General features: G+C 41.9%; 3 protein-coding genes across 3 annotated transcripts; 1 reads left to right on the top strand and 2 right to left on the bottom strand.

The window, feature by feature from the left end:
- Positions 1-583: 583 nt before the first annotated feature.
- On the bottom strand, positions 584-3,136 carry tmem127 (transmembrane protein 127). Its single transcript, XM_061037762.1, has 3 exons — positions 2,400-3,136; positions 2,154-2,318; positions 584-2,063 (listed from the first exon to the last, which is right to left on the bottom strand). The coding sequence occupies exons 1-3, from the start codon at positions 2,635-2,637 to the stop codon at positions 1,753-1,755; spliced, it is 714 nt and encodes a 237-aa protein (XP_060893745.1). The 5' UTR covers positions 2,638-3,136; the 3' UTR covers positions 584-1,752.
- Positions 3,137-4,495: 1,359 nt separating this feature from the next.
- ciao1 (cytosolic iron-sulfur assembly component 1) lies at positions 4,496-6,862 on the top strand. Its single transcript, XM_061037761.1, has 7 exons — positions 4,496-4,698; positions 5,116-5,264; positions 5,351-5,462; positions 5,560-5,648; positions 5,735-5,939; positions 6,036-6,102; positions 6,355-6,862. Exons 1-7 carry the CDS (start codon positions 4,545-4,547, stop codon positions 6,587-6,589), a joined length of 1,011 nt encoding a protein of 336 aa, XP_060893744.1. The 5' UTR covers positions 4,496-4,544; the 3' UTR covers positions 6,590-6,862.
- snrnp200 (small nuclear ribonucleoprotein 200 (U5)) lies at positions 6,863-22,553 on the bottom strand. Its single transcript, XM_061037760.1, has 44 exons — positions 22,294-22,553; positions 21,897-22,060; positions 19,923-20,094; positions 19,624-19,816; positions 19,425-19,480; positions 19,208-19,306; positions 18,945-19,097; positions 18,742-18,841; positions 18,518-18,654; positions 18,350-18,427; positions 18,026-18,199; positions 17,783-17,920; positions 17,533-17,688; positions 17,280-17,450; positions 16,985-17,178; positions 16,762-16,885; positions 16,027-16,176; positions 15,680-15,922; positions 15,402-15,590; positions 15,103-15,300; positions 14,858-15,010; positions 13,291-13,371; positions 13,057-13,140; positions 12,600-12,706; positions 12,388-12,506; positions 12,150-12,304; positions 11,882-12,071; positions 11,617-11,790; positions 11,317-11,477; positions 10,980-11,207; positions 10,682-10,873; positions 10,392-10,570; positions 10,128-10,279; positions 9,924-10,032; positions 9,715-9,823; positions 9,430-9,619; positions 9,160-9,324; positions 8,873-8,994; positions 8,619-8,762; positions 8,339-8,515; positions 8,074-8,234; positions 7,829-7,910; positions 7,656-7,748; positions 6,863-7,545 (listed from the first exon to the last, which is right to left on the bottom strand). Exons 1-44 carry the CDS (start codon positions 22,336-22,338, stop codon positions 7,396-7,398), a joined length of 6,411 nt encoding a protein of 2,136 aa, XP_060893743.1. The 5' UTR covers positions 22,339-22,553; the 3' UTR covers positions 6,863-7,395.
- Positions 22,554-24,085: the final 1,532 nt, after the last annotated feature.

Raw genomic sequence — 24,085 nt, 5'->3', positions numbered from 1 at the left:
AATCACGCCTCCCTTGTAATGCGTCGTCTATTCATCTGATTAACTTAAGTTCATTTGGCCCTGGACAGTCACAGCCTGAAAGTGCAGCTTTAAAGAGTAATCTTAAAGCAGTGATTTAACCCATGAACTGTCATTGCCCTTATAGAATTAAACTCCTTGGCTCTGCATCAAGATGCTGGAAGCCTGCAAAAATAATTACAAGCCTTTTGATAATAATGTAATGCATTAGGGCAGTTGAGTAATATGAACTTAAAAAAACCTTGCATGTAAGAAGTTCTTTCTGCTTCTTCTAAAAAGAAGCAGAAAGAAATAACTTGATGGCTTTCTATAGGGTAGCAATGAATGTGAAAGAAGGTATACTCTATGCCCTTTAAAGTCTATTAGGGTGTAAGGCTCTTACTCGCTGTAATGCCATGTTGTGTCTCAAAGGTCCAGACAGCAAACCCAGAAATACCCTGATCAGACAGAAATGTCACAGTCAATATTCTCTCCAGTTAAACTACAGCGTCTAAAAACAGAATGCCAATGGGAAACATGTTTGATAAATCAAGGTTAAGTTACAGATGAGAAACATGAGGCAAGATATGGCATTTATTTTATTATGACCACTTTTATGTATAAACAATCAATATTTACATACTGGTGATGAAAGTAAAGCAACAACTTGAGGAACACAACGCAGAAATTGAGAAAACTAAACAACAAACAGTCAACTAGAGTCACCACATCACAATTTTTAAGCCTCAGCTGAAACCTTGTGGGAGATTTTCTCAAGAGTTTCTGTCTGAAGGGTTTAAAATTCGCACACAAAAGAACTCATGCATAGAAAACACATACTCACACTGTCACGCATGGTAATCACAAAGTACAAATAAGGTTTCTTTCATAAATCAAATACAAGAAACTTGACAAAACCAACTTTTGCAACAAGGCTTAAGGGCTACTAAATGTCCTCATTGTGAAACATACAGAAACGTTTCTGCATTTCTCTCAGTGGCTCACTCTCAACACGCAGCACAGTCCCAGGCTGATCTTTTTTTAAACACCACATACACCGTTCCCAAAAATTTTTTGCTTGTGTTAATTTAAGTATAGATGTGATGAAATAAGACTAAACCAGTGACTGATGTCTAAAAAGCAAAAGGAAGGAGGAAATACACAGCACAAAGATCTAAATAATAAATAATAGGGTTCATTTGATTTAATATAAAAGAAATGTCTAAAAGAAACTTCTCAGTGTATGTCTGAATTTCTGATGTTTGGGTCAAATTAAAACCATTCACAACAAGCTTAAAAAAATGACATCAAAATGATGCTTAACAAAGCCCTATCCACGTCCAACCAAGAGCAATACAACCGCGGACAATGTGCCGACAGCCCAGCCTCAATAAATGGCACTGATCCAGCTGTGGCTGCTTCATCAAATACATATGAGCCATATTGAGCACTTCTTACAGTTTAATTTGCTTCACATGTAAGAACCAAATCCTAAAAGCCATTTACATGCAAATCACTAACAACTTTAGTGGTGAAAGTAAGAATCAAATCCTAAATTTCTGCCACCACTAAAGAAAGCTTTCATGCACCCAAGCTCTTTCAGTAAAGAAGTTTTTGCGCCATCTGTGCACACTGTGTTCATTGTGGAGGGTATTTTGCGAAGATATCCGTTTGATAAAGATTGGGTTTTGCTCATCAAGCCAATAGCCGTGCTGAGAGAGAGAAGCGTGTGTTAACAAGGTCAGTCTTGTGGCATTAGGGCGTGTAGGCAGGCGGGGGCTGAAACTGATTAGCAATGTCATAATCAGCAGGAAACGTTTCACTGCTGTCTTCCATCTCGGAGAGCAGCTCTAAAGCCTGCTCCTCCTCCTCAGTGGGGTAATGGCGCAGGAGGTTCGCAGCTGTGGCAAGGATGGAGGCTCCTCCTGCTCCTGCCACCAGATAGAAGCTGATGGCAAAAGTGACGTATATGAAAGACCCGTGGTACTTTTTATGCTGCTGCTGTAGTGACAGGATGAGCTCTGAGGCCCAGTAGCAGAAGCCTATCACCGTGGCACACTGTAACACTAATGAAGAGACAAAGGAACACAATTAGGTACGCAAAAATGACACAAAGTAAATGATCTGATAATAACTCCAGCATGGTAGATGTATACCTGTTAAAATATGTGCAAATGCATATCTGCGTGTGATCTTGAGTGCAGGGTGCTTGGGTCCAAACACATCCAAAAGGAAAGCAGTCAGACTGCACAGGATACCCAGGAAGCAGAAGGCAGCGATCACCCTCAGGAGCAGGATGGTCTGCGGGTTCACACAGTAATCTGGAGGACATCAGAGATTATTACAAGTGAGCTACCAGTTTAATCTGCACACTGTGAAGGTGCTTTTGTACCGGTCCTCACCGTCCAACAGCTTGGGATCAATGTACCCCAGCACATCTGCCACTCCCAGCTCTTGTCTTGGACAGGTGCCTCCGTGAACCCGGAGCCAGGCCGGTTCCGCCAGAGCCGTGCAGAGCGCCGTGATGGACAGAGCTCCGGGCAGAGCCGACACCAGACTCCGCTCCGGCTGCTTCGGCACGGAGGTCCCCCCTCTCCTCCTCCGGCCTCCAGGAGCAGCAGATCCCGGCGGGGCATACATAGTGCTCCAAAACTCCTGATCGTCTGTGTTAGTGTTGACTTCCTTGTATTGTCAGATTGTAGCTGTAAAGCTTCAGTAAGGTCAACAACCTGTTCTGTTTACTTAACCTGCTGATGACAGCTTCACAGGCGCTTTGCTCAGACTGACAACTTTGTTTTTACAAACCACGTTTAAGCGTAAGACTAGCTGCTCTGTGTAAAAAGGAGAGGTTTCTGTTTGACGGGTAGACAATAGAGTGATGGCCTTCAGGCCTGTTAGCTTGGTTGTTAGCTTGTCGAGCTAGCTCACAAACGATCACAAAATGTCATAAAAGTAAACTTAATAGAAAAAAATAAAGATACAATTTAACCAATTACTAATCTAGCTAAATCCCTCGACGAAAAAATCCCATCAACGTGGTACAGAAAAACAAAGACAAAACAAAACAAAAGGAAGCTTACGCTGGCTTCCCGTAAAATATTGACTTCCTTGTTCACAACATTCTTCTTCGTTGGTTCATTACGAAGCAGTGTAAACGATGTTGGTGATCAGTGCCTCCGCCTAGCGGTGACTCTCCAAAAGACACAGTTTAAAAACAGGATTGCCGATAAAATTAGATTAGATCAATTATTTATTTTTGCATTAAGGGAGATAGCTTTATAAAAGAAAAGAGTGTATTATTATAAATAAACAGACAAAAAATGGCTTACTATGCGAAACAGAAGGTTAATTAATGAAAAACGACTCTGAGAGTAGGGTCCGTGTAAAATAAGATAATCCTTTATTTATCCCACAACGGGGAAATTTACATTGTTACAGCAGCAAAGAGCAAAGATTGCAAACAAAAAGTGAACACAGTACAATTTAAAGAAAAAAAGAAAAGTTAAGAATGTACAAAAAAAAAAGATACTTAAAAAAAAGAAAAAATAAAATAGAACAGCTAGCCTAACTATTTTATAATGACACCCCAAATTAACGATTTATAATTTCTGTTTGGATACGATTATTTTCCATATAGTCTTTTTGTTTTGGTTTACGTGTGATACATACGATTGATTAATTTTGGCATAAATCAATTCACACTCCCTTAATGTAAATATTATGAAACTGTCAACCTCATGTAGCCTAAATAAACCCATTTGTCGCCTTATTACAATGGTTATTACCATGTTGGTTTAAGGATATTTTGCACTTTTCACCACTGCACTATTGTCTCATGTAGGCTTGTACATACAAGTGTTTGTTTATTGTTTAATATTTAATGTTGTAGAAGAAAAGAAAAGAAAAGAAAACGGTCTATCGAAGTCTAATTCCTTGTATGCGTAAGTATACCTGGCCAATAAATCTGATTCTTATTAGATATGCTGCATGGTAAAAACAAAGTCCTTCAGAAATCATACCTGATGAATAAAGGAGAGAAAGGTAGAGTTCATGATGTGGACAGAGCGTGTATTTATCACAGACTGTAAATATTAATAGAAACATGCGGAAGTATGGTTAAGTCTAATATATATAAGTCTAGTAGTATAATAATCTCCAAGTATTTGATTAAGTAATGTGACGATCATGGAGATATAAATCTGTCCAGGAGGTGGCGGTAATGTACCTAAAATCCGTCAACAACCCGCGGTTAAACTACAAAACAAGAAGAAGAAAGCCCCATAATGCATCGGAAAGAGAGCAAACATGTAGTAAAGATTGCGGAATTTCCGGCATCGTTGGTTTTGGTGAACTCTGCTACTTTTTTCAATTGTGCAAAAACATTTCTTTGATGTGTTCCTGCGCTCACATTACATATTGATGTAGTCTGGACAGTAGTCTGCGCGGGTTGTTACAGTGTGTCGCAGTGTTTGTTATCTCATCTATCAGCGGTACCAGACACGAGACAGCGGAGTGACAGGACGACACTCACAGTTTACATTAAATATATGACCAGCTCAGATATGAAGGAGGGTTTGACTCTGGTTCAGAGACTGAGCGCACACCCGGATTCTCGGTGCTGGTTCGTGAGCTGGAGCCCGACCGGGACCCTGCTGGCCTCATGCGGAGGCGACAAGGCCATCCGGATATGGGGACGAGAGGGTAAGCTGTAACACAAAGTGCATGACAATAACTGGCAAGACACCGAGTTAACCCTGACACAATAAATAAATCAGGTTTCTACTGTTCAAGCACAAGTCAAATATATCTGTATATTTGAAATATGGACACTGTATTTGACGTACTGCATTGTAAAACCAACACAGAAACTCATGCACAATTACAAACACAAAACCAGAAAGAAAATTAAATGTTTTTGTTCTTTATTATTATTATTATTATTGCAATTACAGTTCAATTTCTTACCGATTTGCCAACACATCCTGTGTTTCCTAAACATTAAATTAAACAGTAAAACATTTTCTTATTAATCCAAACAGACCCGCTTATTAAAAAAGTGAAATTAAATAAATACCAAACTCAGTTTAAACAGTTGCTTAATCTCCCTCTCTTTGTTAGGTGACTCCTGGGAGTGTAAGAGTGTGCTTCAGGACGGACACCAGCGGACTGTGAGGAAAGTGGCGTGGTCCCCTTGTGGGAATTATCTGGCCTCTGCCAGCTTTGATGCAACAACATCCATCTGGAAGAAAAAGGACGATGATTTTGAGGTCAGATATTTCATTTCTTCATATTGAATCTGCTGCACTTTTTTTTTTGTAGATTTGACCTAAAGTTTTTTGAGCTTGTCTTCCAGAGTTTGACTGTGTTGGAGGGACACGAGAACGAGGTTAAATGTGTGGCGTGGGCACCGTCAGGGAATCTGCTTGCGACATGTAGCCGAGACAAAAGTGTCTGGGTCTGGGAAGGTTTGTTTTGAACTCAGAAACATTGCGTGAGCCCATGATCCTGATCCGTGCTTCTTAAGTGTTTCTGTGACAATGATTTTCTTTGCGTGCTTCACAGTGGACGAAGAAGACGAGTACGAGTGTGTCACAGTCTTAAACTCTCACACACAAGATGTCAAGCATGTTGTTTGGCACCCCACCCAGGAGGTAGGTCACACCCCACTCTTTTCACCCCAATAATTGCTCACTGTGGCAGATGATTATCTCACAAATTAAATTGTTTCTTTTTACAGCTTCTAGCTTCAGCAAGCTACGACAACAACATTTGTATCTACAAGGAGGACGATGATGACTGGGTGTGCAGAGCCACCTTAAAAGGTCACACGTCCACAGTCTGGGGTTTGACTTTTGATGCAGCTGGACAGAGGCTGGCCTCCAGCAGTGCCGACCGCACCGTGAAGATTTGGAAGGATTATTCCAATGAGAGTGGGCAGGGTGGTGAGTTGTTAGCGATGGCACTTTTGCGTTAAATCAAGTCTTTGGGAGACTTACATTTTGTATCATTTCATGACTTTGCTATGCTCCCCCCACCAGATTTGTCGTGGAAGTGTATTTGCACTCTGTCTGGGTACCATGGGCGGACAGTGTATGATGTCGCCTGGTAAGCTCTTCTTCATATTTGTATGGACACAGTGCATCCTGTTTGTAACTTTAGTTTAAATCTGTCAGCTCATCTTTTTGAGGTCCTCTCATCACTTTTGCAATGAGCCTAAAGTTCCTCTCCAACAAAAGGGAATGCTCTATACTGTATATTTTGTTCCATATGATACGAAAACGTGGCAATTTTATTTTAGACTCTCACAGGTCTGTATGTCCCTGAATTTATCAAACGTGAATGTTTATCTTTGTTCAGGTGTGGGCTGACTGGAGCCATGGCTACAGCCTGCGGCGATGATTCTGTGCGAGTGTTTAAGGAGGACGATGTGTCTGATCCAGACCAGCCCATTTTCTCTTTATCAGCTCAGGTGTCTAAAGCTCACAGTCAGGACGTCAACTGTGTCGCCTGGAACCCAAAGGAGGTGGGACTATTGGCCTCCTGCGGCGATGATGGAGAGATCGCCATCTGGAGATTCCAATCAGAAGACTGATAAACATAAACACCTCCTGTACAACAAAACAGTTACTGCAAAGTTACAGAGAACTACATGGTCCTGAGGTCACCTCTCGTGTCTTCCTCATTAAACTTTCACAGCTAAACTGAAAGCTCAGCAGTATTCACCCTTTCCTTTTTGTAAACTCATAAGTATGCTTCAGCCCTAGCTATGATTTGTGAGTCATATTTCTATATTAAAGGTTCAATTTAAGAATTGTGTGATTCATTTTTGTAAAATTAAGTAAATGAATAAAAACAGTAAAAAGCATTATGTGGCTTCTTTTTATTGAAAAAAGTATTCCAGAAAGTACATCATACTAAAAACATTTAAAGGATAACATTTCACAACCAAAGTCCAAAAATATAACAGGACAGTTTTGTCTTGTATTCAAAGACCCAATCTTGAGTAAGAGCATCCCATATTGATCATTTAATTTATTTTGTTGAATAGTTTTGCATTTCTGTGTCATGAAACTGTCAGTGGGTTGTTAAGTACACAGTCATTTATTTTATACACTAACACAGATTGGGGCTTCATTGGCAACTGTTTATGAAAACAGAGTTTGAATCTATAATACATGTCTGACTATTGAGCTGTCAACAGGTCCTGCACACTATCTTTCTGGACTGCTGTAGACCTGAGTGATGACTCAGGTGATTTAGACTTAGACAGAACTGCACGGAATAAAAAGAAAAGGGCAGAGATTATGACGTGACTCTGGCAGAATATCTACAGTACAAAACAACAAACAAAGTGATAAAACAAATTGCTCCACGAGTCTGCAAAACTCAAGTTACTGATTAGTCTGAGTCACTGTCTCCCTCGCTGTCAGCCTCCTTCACATCGGCGCTGAACTTGTACTCCTGGTCACAGCCCATGTATGCGTCACTCATGAAGTAAAGCGTGTAGTTATGAACGCCCACGGCTGGTGCGACAAAGTCCAACTTGACCTGAGGAGGGGAGGAGGGGAGGGGCAGAACAGATGAACAACATGAGACCTCTGTTGGTTTAAAGAACATTTCTTTTTGGTCAGAGGAAGAATGCAGGGAAGCTCACTGACCTTAGCCTTCTGCTGCAGAGTCAGCCTCTTGATGGAGATGAGACTGTTTGATTTGGGGTCTCCGATCACCACCCACCAGCCCTCCTCACGTTTCTGTAACCATGTCAAATGTTTACAAACAACGACACAACAATTGGAATTCTTTTGGAAACGATAAAACCCATGGTACATACCTGGGGGAAGAGAGGTGCAATGACGGGTCCTGTAACCTCCTCCTCTCTCTCCAGCTGAACCTGGACCAGAACTGGACTGCCACTATGAAAAGCAACGACATGCTCATCAAACATTTGTCAAAGAAATAACACTGATTAAATATCCTACTTATTCTTACCAAGCAGCTGTTTCTTCTGTGAAACATTAACACTTTATGTATAGCGTCACTGCTGCAAAGAACAAGGTTCAAAGGATCCGTACACACCTCTTGATGTTTTCCTTTTCAGCCACTTCGTACGACAGCTCGATGTTGGGGTAGCGGTTACAGAAGCGAGCCACGTCGGCCATCTGAGCGTCTGAGAGCTGCAGCAAGGCGGTTCTATCTTCATCCTCCATCTCCATGATGTCAAAGATACTCTCCACACCCTGAGGAGAAGAGCAGGATTAAGATGATGCATGTCCAAAAGTATGAAGGGGGAGAGTTGGATTTTATTGGATGCTTTGTGTAATGGGTTGAATTGTTGAGATACCTGGTCTGTGCAGCGCTTGATGTGCTCTGAGGTGAAGAAGGGCAGCTGTTTGAGGTAGGAGTCCTTGGACCACATGGCCTGAGTGACCATCTGAGCCAGCTCCATGGCTGCTAGCGCAGGACTCAGCCAGCCATTACTGGACAACACGTCAACACAGGCCTGGATAAGACGAACAGCCTACAAACACAACATGTGGGTTTCATTAAAAACACTCAGGAACTCTTCCAAGAGAGTTTTTTTTTTACCACACTCAGTGACTAAATCATCACTAAATCTCTACCTTGCTCAAGATCTCCTCCGTGTCAGACTGCAGCTCAGCACTCAGCTGCATCCTGGAGAGATGAGCCTGCAGCAGCAGGTTTGTCTTCACGTGGGGGTCGTTAAACTTGGGGTTGTTCAGTTTGTGGGGAACCTTCTGTGCCAACTAAAAAACAAAAAAACGGTTTTCGAATACGATCAGTTTCAATGCAAGGACAGAAAGATAAGTGACATTTCTATAGTGCAGAGTACTGTCAGAGCAGTTTGTTTCTTTACCTGTCGGAGAAGAGTGTCCTCGTGATGTCTGATGGGAATGTGCTTGTACTCTGCAGCGTTTGAGATGATCTCGATCAACCCTCGGATCTTTGTTTTGGCATTAAGGGACATGCTGAACAACTCTGTTCCAAACATAAACAGACACCAGGTCAGTTTGAATGTATGAGTCAATTCAACACATTTGTTAATCATAAAGGAGCTATTAAAAATAGATATATTTTTTTAGAAGATAATAGATCTTTGATAACAGATTTCCAGTGAGTTGGGATAGATGTATTGGCACAAACCGATGGTGGTGTAGTTGATGTAGTAGTAGGCAGCGATCATGCCCAAGTTGAGCGGTGCTACATCCATCTCGTCCTCTATGCTGATGCACTTGGACTGCTCCAGGTCGTGTAGCGTGTGTTCCACCAGCTCAGACAGGTGGTCTGACAGGTGACGATGGGACATGCCTGAAAAGGTAAACAAACCTTGATGGTTTTTTCTTTTTCAGTACCAAGTGAAATCATCTTTAAAAAGAATGATTTGCTTTTTAAATCCAGCAGGATGAAACTGACCTTGCAGGTTGTAGTAGTTGGGGTTCTGGGTCATGCGGCGGTAGAGGAATGTCCACGTCAGGTAGTCGACGGCGTCCTGCTTGTTCTCCACGGTTTTGGTGACGATCTCAGCGTTGAAGTGGTCGTGGAGGCAGTGGTCCAAGTGAGACTCCACAGGCAGCGGCTCGTACAGAAACTTCTTGAAGAAATCCTAGAAAGAAAAGGACATCGATTGGTTCCTTTTTACTGCTGCACAATCACTGTTTGAAAAAAGTGCTAAAGACAAAAAGGACGGGTCTCTCTAACCTTCTTGGAGCCCTGACACATGATGACGCAGCGCCCCTCATCATCCAGCATGGGTCTGTTGGCCTTACCCACCATCTGGAGGACATCATATATGGGATAGTCCACATATCTGAGGGAGAGAGAGGGTAACAGGAGGAACATGTTACTTAGGAAACATACAGTATTTATAGTACACACATTAAGAAGAGCATCAAACTAGTCTGACTTACGCATGGATTTTTCCATTGTAGTACTGTGTGTCCATGACGATGACGAGGTGTGCAGAGATATTAATGCCCCAGCAGAGTGATCGGGAGGACACCACCACCTGAACAGCGCCTGTAGGACCAAAACATCCCAAAATGAATGACTTACTCTTTTGACTTAAGTCAAAATAGACAAAGGTGAAGATGCAGACCAGGAATGAGACGTACCTGAGTTGAAGAGCTGCTCCACAATTCTTCGCTCAGTTGCTGAGAGGCCCTCGTGCAGGTAGCCCACGCCATTTGCAAGAGTTTCTTTCAGAGTTGGGTCGTTTATCTTATCCAGGAAAGGAGCGAGGTCTTTCTCTGTGCAATGCAGGAACCTACAAAGAGACAAATGTTTGTTTATATTTCATTGGTTCAAGATGTTATGGCATCCTTGGTTCCGCAAAGGTCTAATGCTCATCTTTAGGAATCTCATTGTAGATAATGTACCTTTGAGGAACCACATCGGCGGCACAGAAAGTGAGGATGTCGATGGCTGTGAGGCGAGTCTGTCTGCGCGAGGGGACGAACACCACGGCAGGCTTGGAGGGCGAGTGCTTCATGATGGCGTGATAGACTGGCTTAGCCATGGACAGCAGGCGAGTGTGAGTGTGACTCACATTGAAGCCCTGAACAGAAAAAAGAACAACTAATCAGGAACCTGACAATATCTGCAAACACTTTTACATTAAAAAAAGAATTCCTTAATTCTTGGATTTACTATCCCATTGTTCACAGACCTGGATGTGGAGCTCCAGAGGAACAGGTCTGACGTTGGGGTGGAAGTTGAATGTTGCTGTGGTGCTGCAGCCAAGCCAGTGAGCCACATCTTTGGCGTTGGACAGGGATGAGCTGAGGGCCACGATGCGGATGGGACGCTCGATCTGGGATGAAATGTACCTCATTCTGGAGCAGATGACCTCTAGCACAGGCTGATCAACAGAAATGAGGGATATTAACTTCTTGCAGTTTACAGGAAAGTCACAACGCACATCTGAAGTGTATGACATAAAGCACAGAGAGGTTAGGTGTTCTTACTCCGTTTTCTCCTCCAATGAGATGTGTCTCATCCACAATGAAGAGGCTGACGTTCTGCACGTTCTTCCTCTGCTTCCAGCGACGGGACAGGATGTCCCATTTGTCGGGGGTACTGACAATAATGTCACCTTTTCCCAAGAGCTTCAGGTCTGTGCTGGTTTCTCCTGTCAGCAGCACCACCTTTTTGTTCAGGATGTCCTGGAACTTCTGGTGCCAGCTGACAAACACCTAAGGGGCAAAGATCATCGTAGTAATCAATGACTGAAAACATAGAAAGTAATAAACAGCATTTTTTTTTTTACGAGTACACATAAATCTTCCAAATGTCCATTTATACCTGTTCAGCCAGTGCTTCCATCGGGGTGATGTAGACACAGCGACCCTCTGCGTTGTGCAGCAGCATCCTCAGAATAGCAAACTCAGCACAGATTGTCTTTCCACTGCCGGTGGGAGCTCCCACAAACACGTTGTCATCACTGTTGTAAACTGCGTTGAACACTGAGGTGACGGAAACACAAAAAACACATTGACAAGTTAACCCCTGAACACTCCTTCCTTGATTATAATGTAATGATAGAAAAACGAAAAATAGAGAAGAGAACTTCAAGAGTAGTAGACATTTTTTTCTGTTCTGTACCTTGTGTCTGGATGGGGTTGAAGAAGGGGAATTTGTTCTGGTAGAGAGCCTCGAAGGCAGAGTTCCTGAGAGCGGTGACGGGCAGCGGCTGCAGGTCCAGCAGCTCTGTAGGTGGAGGGTACTTCTCAGGCAGGATGAGGTGACGGAAGGATACAGGGAGCTGAGTCTCGCAGGCTGCAGAGAGAGGTAAAAGACAAAGTAAGAATCAAAATGCTAACAGAAACGTCATGTGAATTATTTGACACATTCCAATCAAGTGACTTACAGAGCCATCGATCTGATACAACACGGATGAAGTACTGCGGAGGCAGAGGCTCGAACACCGGGACAAAGAAGGTCACCAGGTGTTCGTCCTGTGCGTACTTTGCTTTGAGCAGGAAGTACTCGTGGTGCAGGATGACCTCACTGTCCACATCCTCCACCAGGATCCAGAACGCTTCAGAGGATCCATGAATCTAAGATGGAGAGTGAAAAAGTGTCACTGAGAAATAGAGACAGAGGAGGTGCTGCACTTTTTGGGTTTAACTCCTGACCTTGTCATCCCACTGGAAGTCAGGCGTGACGGTGAGCTCCACCTTCAGTGTGGAGCGGGTGATGGGCTGCAGATGGACAGCCAGGTCCAGTTTAGCGAACTGGTGGACATACTTGTGGATGGTCTTTCCCATTTTAGGCATTCTGATCAGCTCACCTGGAAAATGGAAAGTGTGAATCTTAGTTACTCGCTATCTGTAGATGAACATGGTGAGCATTTTGTGTGGGAAGAAAACTCACCAATCTCATTGTGGTTGAGGTCGTAGAGACGCTCAAAGGGGAAATTCTTCTTCTCGATCTTCTTGATCACTTCCTCTGGAAGCTTCTTGAACTGTCTCAGTGGAGACATGGACTGCCACCTGTCAACAACGGGGATACAGAATGTGAGCTGCCTGTCCTGTCCTGGGCAACAACACACAGTGATGCCTGATGTATAGACATTATGAACTTACATTCTCTTGTCAATCATCTTGCAAAGATTCATGGTCTTGTCTGTCAGCTGAGCCCAGCCTCTGTTGAGTACAATCTCAAATATGGCGCGCATTAACCTTCCAGCACTCTGAAAGTAAATATAATCAAATGATGTTACTCTTAAAGAAAAGACATTTCAATAATAACCAGAGTTTTAGGAGTATGGTTCCCTTTAGCAGGGCCAGTCAATTATATTTCCTTTCTAACTCAATAAAATAAAAGTCTGGAACATTTTGTTATCAAACAAATATCAAAGACATGTACAAGAGATATTTTTAACCTTCATATCAGGCTTTGTGATTTTGTTATTGTATTTAAGAACTTGTACGACAAGAGAAAATATACTTTCGGGATAATAAGTGAAAGCTGTGATTCAGAGAGAACACCAGATATTCTGAAGTTGACCACAACAAAAATGGAAAACAGGATTGTGTGTACCTGTGTGACATACACCATGTCTGCCATGAGCGCAAAGCCTTCCAGTTTAAGTTGAGAGATGTACGCCTGGAGCAGCACATTGATCTGGAATGAGAAGACGCAAAACACAAGGTTTCTTAATTAGGCTTTAATAGACTAATCTCACATGTGGAGGCTCATATATCATATAACCAGATGCCTGTGGTGGATACTGATATAATGAGGTCATTTTGATGCACGAGTTATCTTTGGTACCTTAGCACTGGGCTCCTCGATGCTCTCCTTCACAGGAATAGGAACTCTTTCCAGCAGCTTCTGCAGCTCTAGCTTCTCCTCCTAAAAGACCAAACCACTGATCAGTATTTGAATGCAGCATAATGATGAAGTTTAGTTTAGAGAGGGTTTTTAAATTAAAAAAGACTGTTATCACATCAATAAAAGAACAAGTTGGATATATTTAATGAGGCATTGATTAAAGGCTTTCTACAACCAACTTTTCATCAGGCAGGTGTTTCTTTAATTTATAAGAAACACAAAGATCCACTGGAAACAGGATCATAAAAAACAGTGAGATTATTGCATGTAGATAACCATGAGATACTGCTCTGCTTGGATGCAGGTAAAAAAAGCCTTTGACAGGGTTGAATGGGATTATCTCAACCCTGTCAAAGTTTGGACTTTACATTTCTTTCACTAAACTACTATATGCCAAACCCCAAGCCTGAGTACAGACAAACTATTTCAGTTCCACTTATTTTCCCGGTCAGCCGGTCTACGGGGTCGTCCCCTGTCATTGTTGTTACCTCATTACGTGCAGAAAAAGGAAAATGCTGGAGTTCAAGGAGGGGGGACAGAACACAGAGTGTCTTGGTATGCGGTCGATCTGTTAATGTGTATCTCAAAATTTACAGACTCAGTACCTGCTATATCGTAAAATAATTGGGAGTCATGTCAGGATATAAACTCGATCTATCAAAGGGCTTAATATTCAAAATGAACTCTAAAGCATGACAAAGCACAAAAATCGACTTTCTATTTTCTCTCAAATCCATTTAAATACCTTTGGATAAATATTACTCCAGAATTTTCTGATCCTTTTCAACAAAATGTAATGAACAAACAATGCAGCATTTAGATAGATCGGCCAATTTTTCCAATAGGCAGGATGTATTACAATGTTAACACAAGAATTAGAAAACACTGGGGTACAGGATTGCCTTGCTTAAAGCTTTGTTACTGGTCCTGCTAAATTTGCTATCTTTTTGGCAGCAGCTGATTGGTTATGGATGGAAAATTAAATCAGTTTAAACACGAGACATGACACCTCAATCACTGCATCTACTGGAGGCAAGTAGCAGCAGCTTTCTCTTTTTCTCTTGCTCCCTTTGTCTAGCATGCGCACACATGATGGCAATAATATACAGATCTAAATAAATAATGGGGGCGGTGACAACATGGGCAGCCCTCCTAAGTATCATCTGTGTGTGGGAAAAACTGTGATGTGGCTTGCAATTAATTATTTCTGCTGAAAATGTTTCCCTTTTTGAATGACTTTTGGGGATGTGTTAGTAGTAGAACTTAAAAGATTCTGGCTCAAGAGTTATGGGTTGAGTATCGCTGCAATACGGTTACCTTCTATAGACTTTTTTATTCAATAAGACAAACCCAGGAATGAAAACAAAAGAAATCCTCCTTTTTTCTTTTTAAAAATATTTCTCTTTTATGATAAATATGTACAGAGTGTGTAAAGGCATGAACATTTTTATCTGAACTGGAAGAAAATACAAATTTAAAAAAGTTAAAAAAAAAAAAAATACCATACCTCTCTCACAGTGATGTTCCTGAACTCTGAGGAGAGTGAGAAGACCCTGAAGAGCTCAATCTCACTGAGAGTGGGCTTCAGCAGCTGGTTGTAAGTTTGTATGGAGTCGTGGGTGATGTAGAAGTGACTGGCAATGCGTCCCAGGTCTGTTACCTTCAGGTAAAGACGAGCAAAAAGTCATGATTTAAAGATCAACTCATCACTTATCACTTCAAATGAGATGATAACTGATAAGATGTTCATACCTGGAAGCTGCCAGTCCTTTTGTCGTATTTGACGAGGCTGTTCTTGTCCAGGACGTTGGCTGCAGTGTGAATCAGATCTGTCCTGCGTCTCTCCAGCAGGGGGTCTATACTCCGGTCATCGTGCGAGACACCGTACAGAGTGGGATTTCGGAGCATGCGCACATACAGGTATGTGTAACCAAGCCAGTTCACTGCATCCTGGCACGACAAAAAATGACAAAATTAGAGAAATGATATGAAAACAAAACATATGAACAGCTCTTTCTTTATTTGATAACGTGTGTTTACATGTCACTAACCTTTACGGTCTGCACGTTGCCCAGCACGATCTCTGCGTTGAGCATGTCCGGCAGCTTGCTCACCATCTGACTCTCTATAGGCAGCTGCTGGTTGAGCAGAGAGAGATAGTACTGCAGCTCTCCGTGTGATGTGATCAGGATTCCCTCTCCCTTGGTGTCATACTGAGGACGGCCAGCTCGACCAAGCATCTGAAATAAGAGGGAAATGACAGGGTAAATACTATACTTAAAAAGTATGAAGCACTTTAAAGTTTCGCTATCAGGAAGCACACACTGACCTGTAAAATGTCCAGGGCACCGAGTTCGGTCCACCTGCCTTTCTCTGGGCTGTAGACCTGAGTCCCTTTGATGATCACAGTGTGTGCAGGCAAGTTCACACCCCAAGCCAGAGTCGCTGTGGACACCAGAACCTGGATGTGGCGATCAGCGAACAGATCCTCCACCAGCGTACGGTCCACTCTGGTCATACCAGCGTGGTGGATAGCGAAGCCATAAGGCAGCAGATCCTTCAGCTCTAGATTCTAGATAAGAAATGTAAGATGTCAGTCTGAGGATCAAGCACTAAACGTCAGTCAGCTATCTCTTTCTTTGTTGATGTAATGTCAGGTCAGAGGTATTGGCTCACCTTGCACTGCTCCGCCTCCGTTCTCAACACTTCAGTAGAAGCTGAACCTTCCCTGAGGAAAAGACCGAGTGTGTCCTTCTCTAAACACATGTCTCTAATGGCCCTGGCCGTCTTTCCTGTTTCCTTCCTAGAATGAACAAATACCAGCACCTGAAGGAGAAAAACAAATTCAATTTAATATATAAGCATTAAATCAGCGAGAAATGAGCCACAGGTCAGATTCAAACCCAGGCTGTTCGCAACTACGCTACCAGAGCCCCGAATCAGTTCAGTTTTTAAACGAGTCTTGTTCCCAGCTTCTCTGGTGCAGCAGGTCAGCAGGTAGTGAAGGGACATTGTTCATGCTGTTACAGGATTTAAACTGTCACTGTGGCTACAAGATTATTCTTATTTTCACTAGCTGGAATTTGATTGTTGAAGCACTAAACATCAGAAAAATAGATGAATAGATACATGACACGTTGATCCTCCCACCAACAACATTTTCACATTTTCTGGGCTATTGTTTTTCAAAAATAACAATGATTACAATGTTTGACTTCATCTCTGTTCTCTAATTCATAAATGTTCCAGTGACAGTTAAGCATTGTTGAATTTCTCTATCTGAAGCTCTTCACACGTTTTTCTAATATGACTCTTTGAATCACACGGTGGGAAAACCTTTCGTTTTGATGGATACCTTTGAAAAGATTACATCCCTGATTTTATAACCAAACTTAGCCGGGACGGACTAACCTGGTTCTTTCCAGCATGCTCCATGATCTTTTCATAGACGATCTCATTCATGATCTGGAAACGCTTGATGGCCTTCTTCTCTGTGATACCGACATAAGTCTGCTCCAGCGGCACGGGACGGAAACTACAAAGAAAGAGAGAAGAGAGTCTCAGACACAAGATGCAAACCAGAAAACACATGGGAACAAAGTGGGATCTTTGTGGATTTCTCCAAACAGCATACCTGTTATCAAAGTAGAAGAGCCCCTTGGCAGGATCTACACGCAGGCAGGTAGCCACATCCTCGTAGTTGGGCAGTGTGGCACTGAGACCAAGAAGACGCACGTCCTCCTGGGTCAGCTCCACGTTACGGATTGTCCTCGCCACCAGAGATTCCAGCACGGGTCCACGGTCATCGTGAAGCAGATGGATTTCATCCTATAAGACATATTCACTTTGTTATCATTGAGTTCGTATCATATCTCCGTTTTAAATTTGACACTTGCTAAATAAGCGTTCAACACATCCGCAGAACTTACAATGATAATGAGCCGCACTAGCTGTGTGTAGGTACGCTCTCCACCTTTACGGGTGATGATGTCCCATTTCTCAGGTGTGCAGACGATGATTTGTGTGGCATTAATCTCCTCTTTGCAGAGCTGGTGGTCTCCTGTCAGCTCGGATACTGTGATGCCGTAACTTGCCAAGCGCTGGAAATATACAGAAAGTGAGTAAATCACAGAACTGGCTGCTTTATATAACACGGTATATTAACACATCTCTGAGTCTCACCTTACTAAAGCTTCCCACCATCTCCTGTACCAGTGAGCGCATGGGAGCTATGTAGATGATTTTGAAGTCGTCCACATTGATGGTTCCATCCAGGTTAATATGCTTTCCAATTTCTCTCAGCATTGCCATCAGAGCAACATTGGTCTTACCAGCTCCCTGTGAGCACAAAGAAGACCAACATGATTGAAGAACAACACCACCAGAGAAAAAAAACTGTATATTGCTTTTGGCTTAAAAAGAGTTTTCTTACCGTGGGTGCACACACCAACAGGTTCTCATCTGTCTCCATGGTGGTCTTGAACAGCTTGCTCTGGATGCGATTCAGGGTTTTGAACCCTTCAAATCCAGCCTGTGCGTACTTGGGCAACTTCTCAATGGGGACAAGCACCTGATGAAAAGATGATTGTAGGACATGAGCACACCTGTACACTGGTTTTTAATGCACATTTTTGAGTTTGTCTTTTGGTTAGGCGGTGACACGTAATCAACGAACCTCATCATCAGCGAAGGGCTTGGGTTTTAGAGCAGGCACGTGAACTTCTTCATAACCTTTGCGTTGTTTGCGGAATGAGCCGTCTGGCAGCTGGCAACGCTTGTTGGCCATGAAATGACTCCCCTGTGTGAACGTCAGGTCCTCGAGGTCCAGCAGCTGTCGAGGGGTCATGGACTGTAGAAGTGTAATAGATATGTCAAAAAAACTTATTTGATGCAGTGCATACAAACAATGTCGTACTTCTGATTGACATGGTGAATAATACCAAAATGTAGATAAGCTGCTCACATGTAGACAGTTGATTTATAAACACTGTTTTTTTACCTCTCCATGGTCAGTGTCCATCGCTTCTAAGTCATCAACCCGAGACTTCCTCAGCCGCTCTCTGCGAGATCGCTCCTCCTATGTTCACAGAAAAACAGCAGTTTAAGAATTTAATTAAATATTCTTATATGCTGTTATTCTAGAATGGTTTCATAAACACACACTCACCCGAATGATGTCTTCCTTCTCCGTCTCTTGTAGCTGGTAAAGAATTTTTGACAATTCCTGATCGGACTCCATCTTTCCAATGATCCGCTCCTTTTCTGCCTCACTCTGAGCACTCGCCAGCATGGTACAATACTGAACTGTACGTCAGAATAGAGAATGTAATTAACAACGTCACAAGACACAGAGTCAAAATCACATGTAACTACTTCTTCAACCCCACTTACTCATGCGACGGTGTTGGCGGAGGACTTTGATGAAGTCAAAGGTGTTGAAACCGAGCAACAACACCAGCTGGTTCTCACATTCTCGATCGTCGCTGGCAGTCTGAGGAAAACAGAGAAAAAGATGAACGAGCAGGTCAAAAAAATATATATACACAAGTAAGTGCGAAAGAACATTTTCACAGAAGAAAAGCTGCCAGACAAACCTTAAGGATTTCTAAGACCTCATCAGCTTTCTTTTGGGAAACAATGGCATCATCATAGAAACGGCTGAGCTGACGCTGGAGCCAGAAGGCGTCAATGTCTCGAGGATGTAGATCTTTTTTCTTCACTGTCATCACATCACCTGTGGCACCAAGCTAAACAAAGAGTCTTTCATTATCTTTCTGTGTATCTGCAATAATGTACATGAATGTACTTATATCCTAAACAGCCTTCAGTTTAAAAGAAAGTACATTTTTACACTTACATTTGCTGAAAGAGCGCAGCCCACACCTGCCTCCTCGCCTTCACTGTCTTCATCCGAGTGTTCATCTCGTACCTCTCCAAACTGGTCTTCATCCCCCTCCTACATAAAAATAATTGAGAAAATAAGGGACTCAGTCTATTAAAAAAACAAAAATAGATCTATGTGTCAGGGATATTTAAGAGAAGCCAATTTGAGGGGGAAAAGCAAAGGGTCTCACCTCCTCATCGGATTCAAACTGCACATTCACACCATACGTTTCATCGATGTTGTCATCTGTGAAGAACAAATCAGGTCAACAATCACAGAAACAATTTAATTGAAACTATAAGATGTCATCAGACAGTGTGAATAAAAACTGTGCTTTTTTTTTATTTGTTACTATAACAAACAGTCTTTGTTATTTTTATTGTTCTTACCCATGTTCTGTAAATCCTTGTCTCCTCCGTAGTCTGTGATCTTCTTGCCCAGATTAACCAACACATGGTATCGTGTGTCATCAGCTGGTCCAAGAAGCTGCTCTACTTCACGCCGCCTTTCCTTGTCCCTCATTTTGTCATTCTTCAACACTGCTAAAACCTCATCTGCCGCTCCACAAAGAATATCACGTGGCTGGAGGAAAATAAAATGACCAGGTCAGTAAATGGTACGGAGCAAGTCACAGAGGAAAGACATAAAGGTAATACTTTTTATGACAGTGGTTGAGGTGAACACTGACCTGATCTCCCAAAGCAGCATGAATGAAGCTGAGCAACACCTCATAGGTCTCTCTGGTTTCTTTGGTTTTAGGCTTGTACACAATGCCCACCATTTCATCAATGCCCTCAGACAGGAGGGTAAAGCCCTTCATTTTGTTGATATCGTGCCTGTCCTCGTCTCTCTTTCGGCGCCTGTACAAAGAGACAAAGAAAGAGTGTTAAATTAGATTCAATCAGGGTCTGTGTCCATGTGGTGTGCCAGCTTCTTTTTCTAAATTGTTTTCAATGTGGAGAGAGCGTTTGCAGCAGCAGGGGGGCGCCTGGGGAAAGGGCGCAGCACCCAGTGTCCTTTTTCAGAACCCTCAGCCTTATCTGAACTACTGCTACGAGCGCATCTAGTTGAAAATATTTCAGCTTTTCAGAAGGGCCCTGTTGACATCACTGGCGCTGTATTCAACCAGCCAATCATTTCGGATATCAGAGCCGTTTTAGTTAAGCTTATCATCCTGACCAAGTAGGAGGGCTATCATCCTCTGTTTGATGCTCATAGTGAAGGAAAAAAACATACAACAAAAAGCAATGGTGCAGTGTTGGTCACAAAGAGGCCGTTGTCAAGACGTTGTAGTCACAGAGACAAGACGCACATCCAGCGCTTTTATTCTCAGCGCACAAGCATTTCATCCAAGTGTCCCTGAACGCGGAGCCAGTGCTTTACCGTCCAGAAAAAAAAGAACCGCCAGATGGACTACAGGCCTCAGAGAAAGTATTGCTTTTCATATCTTAAAGGCAGCAATTACGTTTGTATTGCATGAGAACCATCTTGCAGAGCCTCTAAAATTCTAAACAGTGGATTTGGTCAACAAAACTAAGTTTAAATATCAGTGACTGGATTTTTAATTTGTCCGAATTTCTGCCAAATAAGGATTTTGAAGTCAGGCAGCAGTTGGCAAATATTCTTTAGTAGTTGCATTTGGGGTAGTATTATTAATAAAAACATTACTTTGATAAACAGTTCCATATGTCACGTATTTTACATTCAGCTGCAATAACTACTAAACACTGCCAAATACGATCTAGTCCCTGTAAATTGATTTAAATCCGTAACAAAGAAACACCGAAAAAAACAATAAACATGTAGAACAAATGTGGGGGAAGACCTTTCAACCCATAAACTACAGTAAACGTGGTGGCAATACCAAAATAGACCTATGGTTGTTCAAAGGTACGCATGTTACTCAGTACTAACTTATAAACAACACAATACAGTAGTAACAGTGACTCAGTACTAACTTATAAACAACACAATACAGCAGTAAGAGTGACTCAGTACTAACTTATAAACAACACAATACAGCAGTAAGAGTGACTCAGTACTAACTTATAGATAACACAATACAGTAGTAAGAGATACTCAGTACTAACTTATAAACAACACAATACAGTAGTAACAGTGACTCAGTACTAACTTATAAACAACACAATACAGCAGTAAGAGTGACTCAGTACTAACTTATAAACAACACAATACAGTAGTAACAGTGACTCAGTACTAACTTATAAACAACACAATACAGTAGTAACAGTGACTCAGTACTAACTTATAAACAACACAATACAGCAGTAAGAGTGACTCAGTACTAACTTATAAACAACACAATACAGCAGTAAGAGTGACTCAGTACTAACTTATAAACAACACAATACAGTAGTAAGAGATACTCAGTACTAACTTATAGATAACACAATACAGTAGTAACAGTGACTCAGTACTAACTTATAAACAACACAATACAGCAGTAAGAGTTACTCAGTACTAACTTATAAACAACACAATACAGTAGTAAGAGATACTCAGTACTAACTTATAAACAACACAATACAGCAGTAAGAGTGACTCAGTACTAACTTATAGATAACACAATACAGCAGTAAGAGTGACTCAGTACTAACTTATAGATAACACAATACAGCAGTAAGAGTGACTCAGTACTCACTTGTCTCGTCTCTCCTCCAGTTTCTGAGGTTTGGTCCTCTGAGACTTGTCTCCCATCTTTGTCCCCTCCAGCTTCCCCACCAGGGACAGCACCTCTCCGGTGGGTTCATCCCTCCGTGTGCGATCGATCAGAGAGCGATCGGCTTGTAACACCAAGTTTGAGTTCTACCAAAATCAAAACAAAGCCGACATGCTGGTGAGTCAGGACATCAGGTTGCACCGCTGCAGCTAGGCTAAATGCTAGTAGGCTAATAGGAAGCTAAACAAGAAGACACATATATTAAAATCATAGGGGTAGTTAGCTGAATAATATAATGACATTTAAAGGCAAATAGAACTACAGTACCTCTGCATCCTATCTGTCAATAAATCGTTTATCCGTAAAGAAAAGGACTTACCGCTTTGTACTCGTACTGCAGGCTACGTGCAGTCACATCCGCCATGCTGCTACTTTAGTCTTTACCGAACTTTACTGTCTGTGGACCAGCCTGCTGACTACAAACATCCACAGAGCTCACTTCACTCTGTTTGATTTGAACACGCTGGAAACATTGGTCACTGTCGAGTTTATCTGTGCATAAGATTGTTTTCTATCCGAAGTTCATTCAACACGGTCCGTCTCTCATACGTTACAAAAGCTGTGGCTAACACGAGCGCACCGCGGTTTCCTCTTCCGGTGTCAAAGGTCACAACAGGCTGTGAGAGCAGCGCCCCCTGAAGGGTATAAAACATAGACTGTAATAAAGAATATACTGTAGGCCAGGGGTGGGCGACTGGCGGCCCCCATCAACCCTCAATGTGGCCCTCAGGTCAATTTTTACATATCAATGAATTGGAAACATGAAGAAAATGTGACAAAATCTGCCATGAAATCAATTCAATTCAAAAAACTTTATTTGTCCCCGAGGGGCAATTCAAAGGCACACAGAGCAGTAAATTAACAACAGTGCAAGTAAACGAAACATTTTAACCTAAATATAAAGCGTCAATTTAAATACAACTTAAAGCTTAAACTTAACTTAAAAATACAAAATATAAAAGAGTAGATATAAGTGGTGTTTACAGATGTAAACAGAACTATGTGCAGTAAACAAGAAATAAATATATATATACATAGCTATGTGCAAGTAAGTAGTGCATGAAATCCAGAAATACGTCCATGATAATATTTGATCACTCGTATATGTTGAGTTAAATTTGAGACATAATTGATTTTTTTTATAATTGATTCATAATTGATCGTTTTTGTTCACTACAATTTGGCCCTTTGGCATGGAGAATTAATTGAATGTGGCCCTTGCCGTGACCAAAGTTGCCCATCCCTGCTGTAGGCTATATATATATATATGTATAAAACAACAAAATAACGAAAAGAGAACATGACGAGCATATTTTCCCATGAACAGCAAAAAGTCCACATGTAGACCTATTAGGGTTTTCCCAACTACCGTACCTAGACCCCTCTTTGCATGGCAAAATATTATCAAAGCAATGATTCTGTGTGGACCATGTGGACCCAGACAGTTTTGTCCAGCAAAAAAACATTCAACAATAAAAAGCTTAATTATTGTTTGCATCCTCTATACAAGGAAATATTAATGCCATCAGGACAGAGTTAAAATGAACACTGACACTAGCATTATACTCCACTGACATTACTGCTGCATTATAAACCATTTGTGATTACACGTGTATGCCACATCCCAAGTTTAATTATTCTTTTAAGTATGATAGAGCTCATCTAAGAGACAAGTCAGAGGGGATCCTTTTTTAAGATTTACTTTAGGGCTTTATTTAGAGACAGGACAGTGGATAGTGTAGGAAATTGCACAGAGAGAGAGAGGGAGTGGGGAATGACATGCGGGAAAGGGGCCACAGGATGGATCGAACCTATAATATACAGTGTGTATACTGGCTGCTTTCAAGCCTGTGGTTTCTGTACAGGGGGCGCGTGAACTAACCACTAGGCCAACGGTGCCCCAGTAGAGGAGGGGAGTGTGAACAACAGGAATGCGAGGAATACAAAAGGAGAAATCCTGTCTGCATATCATCCCGCTTGTGTAAAGCGTCTCCAGATAGCGCTATAAAAATAATGATTGATTGATTAATACCAGTGTTCTATTGCGTTACATCCTGGTAACACACACCTTCCCAAATTCGGATAAACGCTTCTTTAAATAAGAAAAAACA

The sequence above is a fragment of the Labrus mixtus genome, chromosome 5 (assembly GCF_963584025.1).
Source record: "Labrus mixtus chromosome 5, fLabMix1.1, whole genome shotgun sequence".
Lineage (NCBI taxonomy): Eukaryota > Metazoa > Chordata > Actinopteri > Labriformes > Labridae > Labrus > Labrus mixtus.
This window is presented reverse-complemented; position numbering and strand designations above follow the sequence as displayed.

Excerpts from the sequence above, each read along its gene's own strand:
- snrnp200 (XM_061037760.1), bottom strand. The coding sequence starts at position 22,338 with ATGGCGGATGTGACTGCACGTAGCCTGCAGTACGAGTACAAAGCG. Across the intron at positions 22,061-22,293 it reads TGCAGTACGAGTACAAAGCG|AACTCAAACTTGGTGTTACA; the intron begins GTAAGTCCTTTT and ends TGATTTTGGTAG. Across the intron at positions 7,911-8,073 it reads GAAAAGGAAAACATCAAGAG|TGGCAGTCCAGTTCTGGTCC; the intron begins GTGTGTACGGAT and ends TGCTTTTCATAG.
- ciao1 (XM_061037761.1), top strand. The coding sequence starts at position 4,545 with ATGACCAGCTCAGATATGAAGGAGGGTTTGACTCTGGTTCAGAGACTG. Across the intron at positions 4,699-5,115 it reads CCGGATATGGGGACGAGAGG|GTGACTCCTGGGAGTGTAAG; the intron begins GTAAGCTGTAAC and ends TCTCTTTGTTAG. Across the intron at positions 5,265-5,350 it reads AAAAGGACGATGATTTTGAG|AGTTTGACTGTGTTGGAGGG; the intron begins GTCAGATATTTC and ends CTTGTCTTCCAG.
- tmem127 (XM_061037762.1), bottom strand. The coding sequence starts at position 2,637 with ATGTATGCCCCGCCGGGATCTGCTGCTCCTGGAGGCCGGAGGAGGAGA. Across the intron at positions 2,319-2,399 it reads TGATCCCAAGCTGTTGGACG|ATTACTGTGTGAACCCGCAG; the intron begins GTGAGGACCGGT and ends GATGTCCTCCAG. Across the intron at positions 2,064-2,153 it reads ATTTGCACATATTTTAACAG|TGTTACAGTGTGCCACGGTG; the intron begins GTATACATCTAC and ends TCTCTTCATTAG.